Source organism: Phymastichus coffea, unplaced genomic scaffold, assembly GCF_024137745.1.
Source record: "Phymastichus coffea isolate CEN01 unplaced genomic scaffold, Cenicafe_Pcof_1.1 PCOF00186, whole genome shotgun sequence".
Classification (NCBI taxonomy): Eukaryota; Metazoa; Arthropoda; class Insecta; order Hymenoptera; family Eulophidae; genus Phymastichus; species Phymastichus coffea.
In genome coordinates this window covers 292479-307933 of record NW_026706997.1, presented here as the reverse complement: position 1 = coordinate 307933, position 15455 = coordinate 292479, and the positions used below count along the sequence as shown (strand labels likewise).

The 15455-nt window shown below is 40.0% G+C and overlaps 2 protein-coding genes across 4 annotated transcripts; both read right to left on the bottom strand.

Annotated features, from left to right (window-relative positions):
- Positions 1 to 2974: 2974 nt before the first annotated feature.
- On the bottom strand, positions 2975 to 7685 carry LOC131673596 (transketolase). 3 transcript variants are annotated; one of them, XM_058951702.1, is made up of 8 exons: positions 7471 to 7685; positions 5296 to 5441; positions 5039 to 5228; positions 4731 to 4965; positions 4509 to 4655; positions 4255 to 4425; positions 3968 to 4183; positions 2975 to 3884 (listed from the first exon to the last, which is right to left on the bottom strand). In XM_058951702.1, the coding sequence occupies exons 1-8, from the start codon at positions 7575 to 7577 to the stop codon at positions 3213 to 3215; spliced, it is 1884 nt and encodes a 627-aa protein (XP_058807685.1). In that variant the 5' UTR covers positions 7578 to 7685; the 3' UTR covers positions 2975 to 3212. The 3 variants fall into 3 exon arrangements, with proteins under 3 accessions (XP_058807685.1, XP_058807687.1, XP_058807688.1); XM_058951704.1 differs by lacking the exon at positions 7471 to 7685 and adding an exon at positions 6319 to 6520; XM_058951705.1 differs by lacking the exon at positions 7471 to 7685 and adding an exon at positions 5765 to 5930.
- Positions 7686 to 8373: 688 nt separating this feature from the next.
- On the bottom strand, positions 8374 to 12265 carry LOC131673595 (E3 ubiquitin-protein ligase SIAH1-like). The gene is made up of 5 exons (XM_058951701.1): positions 11423 to 12265; positions 11035 to 11334; positions 10722 to 10961; positions 10417 to 10609; positions 8374 to 10358 (listed from the first exon to the last, which is right to left on the bottom strand). The coding sequence occupies exons 2-5, from the start codon at positions 11261 to 11263 to the stop codon at positions 10181 to 10183; spliced, it is 840 nt and encodes a 279-aa protein (XP_058807684.1). The 5' UTR covers positions 11264 to 11334; positions 11423 to 12265; the 3' UTR covers positions 8374 to 10180.
- Between the last annotated feature and the right edge of the window lie 3190 nt (positions 12266 to 15455).

The window sequence follows — 15455 nt, the reverse complement described above, 5'->3', positions numbered from 1 at the left end:
ACTTCAACGCTATCTAAATCTTTGCGCTGCTCGGTTTTTATCTAATCTAAGACAGCTAGCATTTCTGCATTATTACACGCTCAAACAGGTGGATCGTTATTAATGTATACACGCCTGTATGTATGCACGGTCGAACATTAGTTAGGAGGAAAAAAATAGACGGAAAACTCACCAAGACAAATCGCTGCTCTGTCCTCCGTCGCACGAGTATTCGTCCTCGTGACAAAAACACACAGTCACCAAAGTTTCTGTCACTGCTCATACGGTGGCCAATGGCGCGTCGGTCGCACTCGACAAAAAAAAAAGCACTGAATCGAGCTAACGGCACGTAAGGAAAACAAAACTGCGCAACCAAGTGTTTCAATAATCAGGCCGCATCCATGGAAATCTGTAAGGAGAAAAACAAAGTCGGCGGCGTAAGTGCCGCCTAGGCATTAATATGGCTGTCGGGTAGTTACATCGTTTTTCCGCGCGCCGGCGGCCGTCGCCGCCACCGCCGGGTTTTAACCAGTCGAAAGCTCGCTCTCGCTCTCTCTTTCTCGCTCTCGCTCCGTGGATATTCGGATTCTTTCTCGGTACGTTTTACGCCAGTGAATATGCATTTCTTGGCGTTGAATAATTCATGTGAATAGACGATGGCCGCGTTCACGCGCGAGGCCGACGAATACAAAAAAAAAAACACAGGCGCGCGCTAGAGTAGTCGGCCGTCGAAGAAATTTCGGCGCTGGATGTGGAACGTTGAAAAGCGGGAAAAGAGAGGGAGAAAAACAAGCATCGTAGCAGCAACGAACCCTCGCTCTCTCGCTTGCGGGAGCACTCGAGCACACACTCGTCGACCCCTCGGTCGCGTCGTATCTCTCTCCGATCTTTCTCGTACACGTACGTCCTTCTCTCTCTCTCTCTCTCTCACTCGCTGTCTCTCTCGCTCTAGTCTGCACGGCTGCCCGCCGCCCCTGAAGAATCTTCGGGCAGCACGAAAAACCCCACTTAACCCCACTTTTTCTCGCACGCACGTACACAACTACGCCAAGGCACCGACATCTAATTTCTCTCTCTCTCTCTCTCTCTCTCTCTCTCTCTCTCTCTCTCTCTCTCTTTCTCTCGCACGCGCGCCCGGATAGAGGGAACAACACACTCGGCGATAACTAACCACAACAGAGACCGAGAGAGAGAGAGAGAGAGAGAGAGAGAGAGAAAGCGACATTATTTCCCTTCAAGCTTTATCCCTTTCATACATATACATGCCGATCTCTGAAAGCCATTAATTGCAACGGTACCGAAAGTCATCTCTGCCATGACTTTTTACACGCGCACTCAGCCGTAGGGCACGTAAATATGCACACACTTAGCCACACACTGGTCCACAGGCACGTACAGTGTACACACACGAACGCGCTCGAGCCGCGGGGCAACAATCGGCGCACCGACGGCGGAGCTCTTTCTGCCTAGCGACTTAACCTTACTTGCTTGCGCTATTCTCCCGAAACAAACATTTTCTCGCCTCTCGCTTCGACTCGTAGCCTCACTAGCGCGCATTCGCACGTCAAAAGGCGCACTTGCTATAATCTCCCAAGAGCCCCAATCTTCACAGAGTACAACACACACGCGCGCGCGCGCGCACGGAGATGGCGAGAGAGAGAAAGAGCGAGAGCAACGAGAAGGCGATGTCGAGGAATAAAAATAAAGCGCACTAGCATGTACAGGCACTCGCGTAGTCTCCGACGGTCGTGTAGCAGAAGGTATGCTCTTACATTGCCCTGCGTATCTCCGTATGTACGTGCGCGCGTGAGAGAGAGACGGAGAAAGCGAGAGCGACAGAGACGGAACGAGCCAGCGAGCAAGCAGAAAATGAATGACAAATAACTTTGCCAGATAGGCGTCAATGTGATCAATTTGCTCACCTCAGGCGGCAACGAAGCTGGTTGTAGCGAACACAACGCGGCACAGATTTCGAGGAGCACTAGCAGCTGCTAGAATAAAGCTCGAGGCTAACACATCAGCAGCATAAGCGACGTACGCTTGAGCCGCGGCCATCTTACTTTTTCGCTCGTAGACGACGAGCCAGCAGCAAGCCAACACACTCGCTCACACATACACAATACATGGAATATCACCGCCAATAAGCACAGGCGCGATCTCGCTTGTGGCGCCACCGCAGCCAGTAGTGCGTGTGGACTATGGATGAGTGAGCGAAACAGAAAGAGAAAGAGAGATAGCGACAGCTCTGAGCTGGCTGTGGCAAGCCCACGCAACACAGCCTATCGCCGCTCACTCCATCTGTCCTGAGAGAATAGAAAAACAACCAAGTTATAGTAGTCAGCAGTGCAGTTTACTATGTCAATTATAAATTAAACAAATATGTTGTTTTTTCACCGCGTCAAAAAATTGAAGAAAGTGCCGACAATAGAGTCATAATTTTATTTGACCTACATTTGTTGATAAGTTATATCAGGCCTCACACAGAGGTAGAAATGTGTTAGGTTACTTAATTTGATAAGAAAAACAAATATAATTTTTTTTTTATTCAAGCAAATTTCATTAGAATTTCAGAGACTACTCAAAATCACAATCGCAAACCATTAAGAATATGATTCTACAATAAATCAGTCTAATAAGAAATATAAGTATTTCAATTTCATAAAAACTACCTTAAAACTCAAATAAAATTCAAAATTATTAATTTTACAATTTTTAAAATATTTTTTTAAATATTTTTACTTCAAATTTCAAACAATAACTAATCGATGCATAATTTAACTATTTCAAACTTTGGCTCGCCAAAATAGTTCAATACCGGTTCAGAAATTTATTAAATATAAAAAATTGTATATTCAATGAAAAACGACAATTTTTCTCTTTTCAATGAAACATTTTCCAATGATGAATAGCAAAGATTAGATAGTGTGGTTTATACTAAAAGAAAATTCAACTTTTCAACTCGATTAGGAAATAGAAAAAAGTCATGATAGCCTTGAACAATTATTTTATTTTTAAATACCAAAACATTGATAATTTTGTTAAGTAGATTTGCATTTGTACAGTTGATTGAAAAAGAGACCATGAAAACTTCATTCTGGTTTAATATAGAATACTTATAAAAAAGTAAAAATCTTGATTATCAACTACGTTGATAAATGCAGTTGGTAAATTGTCGATATGCAGATGTTCAAAACATAAGGTAAGTAGGTATATGTACGCATTTATTCTAGTTTTCAATGTTTGATGAAGTCTTCAGTCTGTTTGACAATGCTCTGGGCATCGATACCAAAGTGATGGAGGAGCTCCTCAGGTTTACCAGACCTCGGTACCTCCTTGACAGCAAGTTTCCTGACAACAATGTTGGGATGCTCTGCGACAGCGGAGAGTACAGCTTCGCCAAGTCCACCCTCTGGGTAGTGGTCCTCAACAGTAATGATCTTACCGCCGACTTGCACAGCGTTCTCAATGATAGTGTTCTGATCGATGGGTTTGATGGTGAAGGGATCGATGACACGCACGTTGATGCCGCTTTTGGCTAGGATATCGGCTGCTTTGACGGATTCGTGTAGCGTAACGCCGGCACCAATGAGCAGGGCTTGGTCGCTGTTAGACGAGCGTACCACTTTGGCTTTGCCAATGGCCAACGGCTCGTCGTTCTTATAGATGACGGGAGTGTTGGGTCTGGAGGTACGAATGAAGCAGATACCTTTGGTGTTGGCTGCCAACTCGGCGGCGCGTTCGGTCGATACTGCGTCCGATGGATAGAACACAGTTGAGCCGGGAATCGCGCGGAACATAGCTAAATCCTCGAGAGCCATCTGCGACGGGCCGTCTTCGCCGATCGACACACCACAATGCGAGCCGACAAAGTTCACGTTGGTCTGCGAGATTGCGCCCATTCGGATCTGAAATTTACACGCGTAAAACAGTGAACCATGAATTTAAAGTAAGTTCTTGCAAAAAAAAAATATATATTGTTGAGCTGTACTTGATCATAAGCACGACTGAAGAACGCGGCGAAAGCTGAAACGAAAGCGACCGTGCGATCTCTACAAGCAGCTCCAATGGCAACGCCAACAATGTTCTGTTCGGCAATGTAACCCTCGACAAATCTGTTAGGGTCGACGGCTTTGATTTTGTCAGCAAAGGTTGAATTCTTCGTGTCGCCATCCAATCCAATCACTCGGGGGTGATTTTTTGCTAACTATGAGAAACCGAGTTATTCTAATTATACGTACCAAATGCAAGATTGAGCAACAAAAAAAAGACGTATACCTTGGCAAGGGCAGTTCCATAAGCAAAACGAGTGGCAACCTGCTCTCCAATTTTGTAACTGGGTGGAGTGTCAAGTTTGATATTGGTGATTGAGATCTTGGGCGCATCTTCCACGGGAGCCGCGATTTTACGGTCAAAGGGAGCTGGGGTTTTCAACATTGCCTGAATATTCTGTGAAACAGTATTTGCTTACAATTAAAAATCATGAGTTATCGTCATGAATAATCAGTTTGGCAATCTAAAATGATCGTCACCTTGATGATCTCCTGGCCCTGGCTACCGATAATAGCCTTACCGTGCCAGTTATCGAGATCCTCGATGTTGACGAAATTCTTGCCTTTGAAAGTTTTGGCAAGAATAGCAGTGGGACGATTTTTGGTTTGTTCGGCCTCGTGGAAAGCCTGAAAAAATGATCGGCGTGCGTAACAGACATGGTTGCGAAAAATCTCAATTGAACAGCTACGAATAATACAGACCTTAACGAGCTCCTCGACGTCGTGGCCGTCGACGACTATGGCATTGAAACCGAACGCCTCGAGCCTCTTGCGGTAGACTTCCATGTTGTGTTGGAGAGAAGTTGGCTCGCTCTGGCCCAGCCGATTGATGTCGAAGATCGCGCACAAATTGTCGAGCTTATAGTAGGACGCGAAGTGCAAGGCTTCCCAGATGGAACCCTCGGCAGCTTCACCGTCGCCGATCAGGCAATAAGCCCTGCAAAACGAGCAACGAGTGAAATCGAGAGAGCCAACCGAGACACTGGAACGTTGGAATAAGAATAGCACACCTGTAGCTGGCCTTGTCGAAGTATTTACCGACGTAAGCCATACCAGCGGCAACGGACAAGCCCTGGCCAAGGGAGCCGGTGGCGACGTCGACGAAATTCAGCCGCGGCGTCGGGTGGCCCTCCAGATCACTCGAGAGCTGGCGTAGATTCAAGAGATCCTTGGTCGGGAACAAGCCTGCCTCGGCCCAAGCTGCGGTCGGCCAAACGTTTATACCGGGCGCTCGCTCGGTCGAGACCAACGAGTGAAATATGCCTACCTGCGTAGAGGATCGGAGCCGCGTGGCCCTTGCTGAGGATGAACCTGTCACTGCTGGGGTCGCGGGGCGCCGAGATCTTGTAGCGCATCGTGTGAAAGAACAGTACGGACATGATCTCGGCCATGGACGAGCACGACGTCGGATGCCTGCAAATTCATAATTTCGCTGACTTTCGCGTTGCCAGGCAGAGATGGCGTTTAGTATTTTTATTGGCGCGGCCTTGTCCTCGCCACCCAGCGCCAGTCGCTGCGGAAAAAAGCTGGATTCCAAAAAATTCAACCAACGTCAAACTGGCGATAAGCCCGTCGTCGCGTCTGTTAGTTACGGGGGCACGCATTATCATTTCCAATTATCAGCCAACTCTCACGCGGCGCTTGTCAGTTTAACTAACGCTTAGCGTCGTTACGCAATTGCATGTTGTTTGCCGACAACTCATCGTTTTTTTTCAATCTCCTCATCGTGTCCGTACCTTCGTACTATAGGTTAGCTGATTTTGGCGAATTCAATCGTCGGAGCGAAAATCCATTACGAGTAGCTCCGATTACTTGTTGCAAGCATGTAACACGTTACAAGTTGACCTTGGCTCGCGGGGCGCACGTGTTTATTGATCAACAACCAGTATTGGAGCACCCATCGCACCAACTAAAATGTCCACGCCCACCTATATACGTAGAAAAGCTTCGTAAGAAGTTTGCTCTCCGTTTCGTGCGATTGCAATTATGCTCACACAGGTGGTTTCAAGTATATACATGAAATCACTGTTGAATGCTGTAGTTACACAGTGCCGGTGTGCAATTATCAACTTCTCGTTAACGAAAGTGTTCCATCTGACCAATCGTTCAGCAAGCAAGTCATTGAATTGTAATTTAAGGATTGTCAAGACGATAAAATGCAGGTTCTCAAATGCGAACGTTGCGAAGAGACGATTCCTATTCGGTAAAGCAAAAAGTGTGAAAAGTCGCGAAAACGCCTATCGGTCAGCCAAAAAAAATCAAGGCTCGCCCGGCTGCCAAGGGTTCTCACCCGCTCTTGGACGCCTCAGTGGCTCGGAGGCTATGGATCCTTAATTTGTTAGCTTGGTCCTTCAGGAGTTGCACGTTCACCATTTTGCTTGGTTGAGAGGGACGAAAAGGAGTTTGTTCGGCAATAAGAGCGACACGTGCCGGGAGCGACGACAGCTAGCTTTGCTGATTACTCGTCGGCACTCGTCGTACAACTGCCGGCCGGCCGGCTTCACCCGGCTAAGTACGCGATTGGCACGGTTCTGCGAATATGTGTGCGCGCGCGCGCAACTATTTATCCCCACCGCCACGTTTAAGATCGATTTAGTCTTGTACCGCGGATTCAACTTATTTGAAAGTGGATACTTTTAACATTCAGCTGGTCACTGTTATAATCACTTTACAAAAATACTCGTGATTCGATCTTCAACCAAGTTTCACGGAGTAGCTTCACAAAAATAGTTACAGATCTAAGTTCATCCAAAACTCGAAGCTATCATATATGAGACAGGAGGCACATCGCTCGCCGCTCGATGGCAGCCAAGCATCACGCGATATGATACAGACTCGCGCGATAGAGTTACGTAAAGTACGAACGCGAAGCGAAAAAGATATATAATACAGTGAAAAAAGCGGCGGTGATGGCGCGCTTTAGCCTGAAAATCCATTGGCAGGTATTTATAGAACATAAGTATAGTCGCTTTACACGCGCTCACGGAAAACAGCCCGAGGTTTGCACTTTGAACTTACGAGCGAGGGAGGACGGTTTGGATTCGAATGTTAATCGGCCTTTGAACACCTAACGCGACACGTGCCCAAGGTGTCACGGTCGTTCGTTTTATCACGGTACATTGCAGAAGCGCTGCTATATGAACCCTCGCTGAAACATAGTGCTCGCGAGTAATTACACGTGTAACTCTAATCGGCCATGCTGGAAAATGCAGCGCAAGGACTGCATTCGTGAACGGCGCCAATGATTCAGCACCTACGTATACGGCAGTTCTCTCTCGTAGGCATATCAATTATTTATAATGCTTCGCTCAGTGCAAGTAACATCCATGTGAGTATTTGAATGGAAACCCGATTTATTCCAATACAGAACTATGTCGCGCTCTTTTTCAAAAACTCGCCTTTTCTGAGCGACAATTCGAAAACATTCGTTGACTGTCCTTACCCAGACTTGCTGGCAGCGGTGGCATTGATCGAGTGTATCCTTAACAGATTGGCCAATTCCTCCAGTTTGGCAATCGCCTTGGCTTCAGGTTTATGATAGTTACTCATGGTGAGACCGCAAAGTTTGTATTAACAAAAAAAAGAACACGAGGAAATCCGCAACAAGTTGCACAACCGCGTGGTCAACACAAACTGACTAACGACAGCGACTGCCGCCGGCAACGTGCCGCGAGTACAACTCACATGCCAAGATGGCGCTTCTCTATTTTTTACCATCCGCGCCCGCGCAATAATATAACCCGCGCTTTGTGCAAGGAAACTATGGGGATAGAACAAACCTGGAACAAACCTACCTTGCCGGCAATCAGTGGCAGCGCCCTATACAGTTACATATTGTAGTAAACCATAATGCTTATAATTGCAATATGTACATCATATATAACAAGGCGGAACGTTGAGTTCCAAGCCCAAGCCCAGCAGCAGCAGCTATCTTCGCCAATCGTCGAGGTCACCACTTTGGGGGTGTGCTCCTATACGGCACTGCCGCTGAATGCCGGCAAGATAGGTTTATTTTGTCCCCACAATACTGTGTACATTTGAACTTTAGTACGTTATTTAAAATAAAAGCTTTGCAATGAAAAAATTACAACTTATAGTGTCTTCCACTCTTTTCGATTAATTCTACGGGTACTTACTGTTTTATTTTTACAAATTATATTCAACAGCGCATTAAAATGATGAAAATATAAGAGATATCTAATAATATTTAAAATTACGTTAATTATAGTTACAGTAACAACATAAACTTATACTAATTATAGATAAATCTACTTTGAATCTATAATTTGAAAATATAAAATGATCACACTTCATATCAATAAAGAAAATTTTTATTCTCTATACCTCGAGATAGATTTCATGAAAAAGTGTTTTATTTTACAAGATACGTTTTATGTACAGTCGAATATGCAGTGGCTTTCGATAGACGAAAAGTAAAAGAGACGGTAGAGCAGTCTTCGCTCAATTGAAAATTACATTATCTTTACTTTAAGTTCGTTCGTCAATGGATACGTATGTTACTTTCCGTCAAGTCTAAAAAGAATTGCATAACTTGCAAAATTATTTACAAATTGGTGAGCTGTACATTATGAATATCAAATATGATTGAGTTGGACTTAGTCTCCTTACTGAGCCGAACATTGTCAAATGGTTAAAATCGTTTGCAAAAGTCATATTTCTAACTTGAAGTTGTTACTAATGTCCGATGAAATAAATTGTTCTTATACTTTTTCTTTAGAGATTTTATGATGCAGTATACTTTTCACAAGTTCAAATTTGAAGACTTTTTGGTTACTTTAAGATTGAGTCGATTTTCATTTGATTTTTCTATTCATTTTGCTATAAGCACTGTCACAGAAACTCTTGTTTAGAATGTATAATTGTCATTTAGATTTATGCAAATTCAAAGCAACATCATTTACTTTTAACTGTTTCTATGATTTTTAGATTATAACGTAAATATACCCTACAATATTCTGGTAAACTGAAATACATAAATTCTGTAATAAATTGCAAAGTGTAAACTTCATAATTTTATCTGTAAACTGTATCCGGCGCAGCAAAAAGCGTGTAAATCATCGAAAGAAGAAACTTAAATATTAAATTTTCGCTTGTGAAAAATGTCGCATCAGTACTTTATAATGTGGCTCTTAACATTTGTATTATCATTAATGTCGTCATCTTGTTGTTAATAGCAATATCGATAGCTTATTTAGTTTTATTTATACAACTATAATTAATTTTACGATGCAATAATTTACAATTCAGTCGAGACATCCCATTGATCACGATACTTTCTTAATTTACAATGAATGTTGTTAAAAATTGAACACATGTAGACATTTTTTTCAAACCAATGGGATGGTATAAAATAAACATATTTATGACGGAAAATTTTCAAGATTTGATGCGACTAAGATAGTTATATAATCACATGTAAACTTTGTTTTCATTTTATCCATCAAAATTCATTTAACAAATTATTTATTATACAAAAATGATTATTTGATTTATATTAGATGAAATTTCATCTTTTTTATAGAAAAAATTTTGAGCTATTAAGTAAAAAAAGTTAGTTAATTATGTATCCTTTAGGAAGCGGAACAATGAATTGAAAAAGAAGTGTTTATTACAAATATAAACAAACACAATTTGTTATATAAGTTAAAATTCTTAAACAACGCAGTGTTAATATGTGTTACAGAACGCATTCCTTTACGATTATATTTTTTGGATAAATGAATGAATGAAATACATTTTAGTTTTTGTCTTTAACAAAATAAAAAAACCATCATTGTCATACTATGAAACTTCGTTGAAATTGTGAAAAGCAGTCACATCAGAAAACTTAACGTAGACGTAAGAAATATTCGCGAAGCAAAGCTAATATAATATTATATATATATATACTCTTTTTTCTCTATATATATATATATCTTTATATGTTTATGCACTTCACTTACGCACACACACACACACACATACACACACGCATATTAACAGACACACATACAGATTTACATAGTCATACACTTAAATCAAGTGTAATCAATATTTATTGTTCGTGTTTCTGAGAAAACTCACACCGAATGTCGTTTGTTTAGATTAACGGTGTCGAGATGAGTTCAGAAGCTAGAAGAGGTAGCTTTGCCTCATGCCATCGATATGGTGACATTGATGCCGAGATTGCCGTTATCGGCAAACAATTGGGCGATGGAAGTATCAAAGACAAGACAGTCAGAGTTGAGGATGGCTGAGGACACTCCTTCGTGAATGGAGCGTGGCATCGCCTCCCACGTTAACCTTCGCCTATGGCCATTGAGTTCCAGCCTGCGCAAAATGTGCAAAACATTTGTTAAACCATACATAAAAAAAGGAAAATTCTCACCTGTATGCAAAATTTTCAGCCTGTTTTCTTGATCCAATCAGCTGCACAATTGCAAAAAACTGCTGATGCCCATCATACTTCTCTTGCTTCTCCAATACAAGCATAAAATGATGTCCAAAACAAGACTGCATCATAACCCAGTCTACGGCCCCTGGTAAATTAATATCTGTTGCCAGAAAAACTATGTCTTCACCTATTTGTGTATGATGAAATAATCAATATAAATATAATGTTGTAAGAAAATAATCAATGTAGAATATATATAAAAAAACAAAGCAATTATTATGATTGAAAAAAAGACGTACCTTGAAGGGTAGTAATACTCTTATGACTGCAAACCAGATGGTTCATCACCAATTCTAAAGATCCTTGCCATTTACATGAGGCACCTGGACAAGGACAACTATAAGGACGGAATTCGCAAGCATCTTCATGATCGGGCTTTTCTGTATGCACCAATGTAACAGCACAACCACTGGTCGAGTATTTGCATGGGAACATAACGTTGCTAGCAACTTTCTCCATTGCTAGGTTACGTATATTTCCTATAATGAGAAACAAATAGAATCAGAATCGATTTTGAGAACTCTGGTAAATGTTATTTTGCCATGTGCAAACCTAATGGTCCTCTACAAGTTGGGCAGCATGTGAGCTTAGGTCTACAATTACTGCAAACCAAATGACCACTCTGACACTGCAGAATGGGTGGCAAAACATAGTCGAAGCAAACAGGACATTCAAACAAACTTGCCAAATCTGTAGAGCTGTTCATTGATGCTACTGATGATGTTGAGGCACTCGGTACACCTCGACGGCTTTTGCCTGTGCTCAAATTAAGCTGGGACATATTTCCTACCAATACTTTCTGGACAAAAGTAACCTATTATTCCATCAATTGGTTAGGACTATAAATGATGTCTGCAAATAAGTTTTAATGAGATGGGTTAGTTTGTTCAACCCATCTAACAAAGGATTGTAAGTTTGCAAGTGTTCAGTGATTACTTACTAAAATGTATCAGCAATTGTCGTGACGGCAACCATCAAATAAGCAAACGGAACGTCAGAGCTGTGGCATCCTCGAAGGCACGTGTAAAATGAGTAAATGAGCTGGTGATGGCTTGCTGAGAGCACACAATAACCACTTCAAACTCATGAGTATCACAATCACTAGAAAATTAGCTTATTATTCGCGGGACCAGCGCGCAAAATCCTCTTCGAAACAATGTTTTGTTCCGCTTTCGAGGGACAACCGAAGCTTCAACATTTAACTAATCTTAGGAAAACAGATATCAGCTGTAGCATAATTATAGCCACAATCCTTGTCGTTTCCCCAGGAAACGTTAAAATGTAGTAACTGTGCTAGTTGCGTCTCCAAGCGAACGATACCTCTTACAGCGTATACGTGGACGATTCACGTCCCAAACGATACAATTAACGATGCACTCGCTGCTGCTTTAAACACAAAATAATAATTGTCAGAAGCAGCAGCGACTCTCCGCGGATACGAAGGAATGCTTCAAGAATTGAGTATGCAATTGTCAGCAGAGATTTGGCAACGTAACTTTGCCGTGATGATGATGATGTTCCTGCTCGTGTCGTTCGGTGCAAAGCTAAGGAACTTGACGATTACACCTTGAGGTCGCCATTTCCAAATACCAAAGTCATCGTACTCTGCTGTGTATTCCGTGATTTGTTTTTTTTCCTTCTCTAACGTCTTGGGAGCACCGACGTGCAAGATAGACACGGACGGACTGATCACGCAGCCTGTATTCTTTCTTTTAGGAGTGCAAAGCTGGAGCTTTGCTGTGCTATCACCAGGTGTCTGCAGCCTGAGTTCATTCGTACAACTTAATATAGAGGCGCTCAGTACTATTGGTTGGCTGGCTCACTAACTCTGATGACTGACGTTGAACTAACGGAGAGTGGGGAGTTTACCAAAATGCATGGACATTAGATTGGTCGTTTAAGTATAGTAAACCTAATGACGGGTACGGTGGCGTTCGAGCGGCAAGCAAAGAAATGTCTGTCCTAGTAGACTGAATAATTTTAATTTAAAGGGAAAGTAATAGATTTAGTTTGAAGCCTGTCAAAAGGAGAGATGTTGAATAATGAAAAAATTTATGTGGTTGAAAAATGAGAAATTGAATCACTAGTTCGAGAATGTATGTGCTATTTTCGATAGAATTTACCACATGCTAGATCTGCTTCTGTTTACATGGAAGGGGAGTTTATATAGTTTTATTTGCACCTCATTCAAATTGTAATCGTTAAGTTTTCGGGATTCGCATCAGGAACCCCCTCGTCTCCGGTGTAATAAAACTACATGATTTTTATAATCAATACGGTTATTTCTACAGCTTCAAAGGTTTTCTACGTAATTATCCGAGACATCGAACGTGCATCGAGATTATCAAGTTAAAAAACAAATTGTTTGTCTGGGTGTGTCTGCGATTTTCACAATAATAAACACCTGATGGCCGACGTTCAACGGGAGGCATTAGTTTATCGGTTTTTTACACACTTTATATCTTTCGTTTATTCAGACCTTAAGTACTTATTGTGTATACATCGAGGCGAAAATTTTTCCAAATTGTTATGTTAAAAAATTAGTTAGGGCAAAAGTTATGCAAACAATTTTTTTCGAATACTTATATCGAAATTCAAAAACAATAACAATGGCATAAGCGTTGTCTAGTTTTTACAAAATTGAGACAGGAAATTTCCAAGTTCTATCAAAAATGCACAAGAATTTTTTATCAAAACGTTAAACTTTCTTCTCAAACCATTACAAATACCTCGAGAACATGTTTTTTCTTTTGGAAAAACTCCTTTATATAAAAGCCATCTATAAAATTCAAATGAGTGTATTAGATAACTGAGAAACAGCTCTTCTCAAGTGGGATATGATTAAATGTAAGTAGAGAGAATATTTTAATGATATATTTTATTTTTGCATGAATAATTGGTCATTAAAATTAAAAAATAGATTTACTGATAAATCTGTAAAAGTAAAACGAAATCGGTAAATCGGAATAGCTCGTTCTACAAATGTCTAATGGATCTATTCTCATTTACTTCTTGTGATCATACGAATTCATTTGAACGATTGATTGAAGATCAATGTTTACAATCACTTCGAATAAGAAACAAATAATTCTTTCGCTATGAGGAAGAAGAGTATTTTTATAATTATTGAATTTATTATCGCTGAACTTACTTGCCAAGAATACGCATTATTCAATGTTAAATGTTCAATATAACCGAAATCGTTTCTGAAAAATTGTATAAAAATAGAAAAAATTTGCTAAAATTCACGAAGATGTAATAAATATTAAAATAAATCATATTTTTAATTTTGCGGTTTGATAAAAATATCAGATAAAGGCCGATATATTAGCGAATAACCCATCAGTATGTTAAAGTACTAATATTTACGATTAGTTTTAATCGATCAATACTGAATTATCAATAAAGATAGCATATTATGTTGATTAAATATATAAATTTCATTTATGATTAAATATTGTTTCGTTATGATATTTATGTAAATATTTAATAATTATTCCTCAGAATATTAAAATATTAATTTTTTTAATGCGTGTACAAATAAACTAATAATAACTTTTGTATAAAAACTCAATATATATGCATTGCTTTTTATAGTCATATTTTTTATAATACTTATCAAAAATTGAAAAAACAATTTTCACAAAATTTAAATGAAATTCGTGACAAATTTATATAAGATTTATGCGAGATTCAGACATTATATTCGTACATTGTTTCAGTAGAGGATACATATTTCATCTGTCGGTCATGTAGGCTTTGGTTTATAGTGATCGGTCACCAATATTTTAAACTAAAGTTACTTTAAATATCTCGTGTTTATTAAACATTTTACAAATATAAATAAAATACACATCTTTACATTGATGAATAAAGATATTTATTTGTTTAATTTCATTGATTGATTTTCATTATTTATATAATTTTATAAACAAAATATTTAATTTGAATCTTTATTCTCGTAATTGTGTACGAAAATTTTATTATTTATTTTTGATTTTGTATTCTCATAAACTAATTAAGTCAAATCTATTTCTTGGACTAGTTCATAGATATATAAACAGATGGCGTATTCAATAATAGTCCATTGATTTTCTATAGCTGATTGTAACTCGCAAGCAAAAATGTGACTGGTCATCGCATGAAAGAAATCCGCAATCATTGCGTTAAGTGCTCAGTTACGTAATTTCTAAGCTGCTGGGAAATTTTTATAGATCGTTATACTATGTATATAGCAATTATGCTTAATTATTGGCATAAGTGTAGAACATTTAATTCATAAGTAATATAGCCAATTATTGTAAAATAAATATCAAAATGACTTTTTAAATTATATAGTTGTTAATTTCTTACGCAATTTCATGTCCAAGATCTTATCCTCTATTTTTGGGCGGGGACCACGTTCTCATATCACACTTCCGGTATGTACTCGGTACATTGTACATACCAGGTACAACGTCCTCTAACGACGCACCTGTAGCCATGGAGATTGGGCAATTTTCGATTCTGTTGGGGAACATTACAACTACGTATACCAAGAACGTTTCCAAAGTTCGGTCCTGGCAAGGTGGCTACCATCTTTTAGGCTTTCGCCTCGGTACGTACCAGGGACCTCATTCTCGCGACGTTATTATGCAGACGAGTAGGTTCCCGCTACGTTCCCTATTCGTACCTCTTTAGACCCCGGTCCCATAGCTACGTATGAATGCGGACGGATACGGACGAGAATCGCAACTCTAGTAACATCACTAGTAAACATCACTAAAAATATCTAGTTCGATTATTTAGTACCAACACTACCGGTAGTGAGCAAAAGTAACTGTTGTTTAAAACTGTAGCGCCGAACGTACCACATTTAATGTTCAAATGTCAGGTCTACAATTTACTTTTCAAATTCTCATGAATATTGCTTATTGATGAGTGCATACTCTTTCTTTACATTAGCATAATGTAAAGAAAGCTTTTGGGATGAT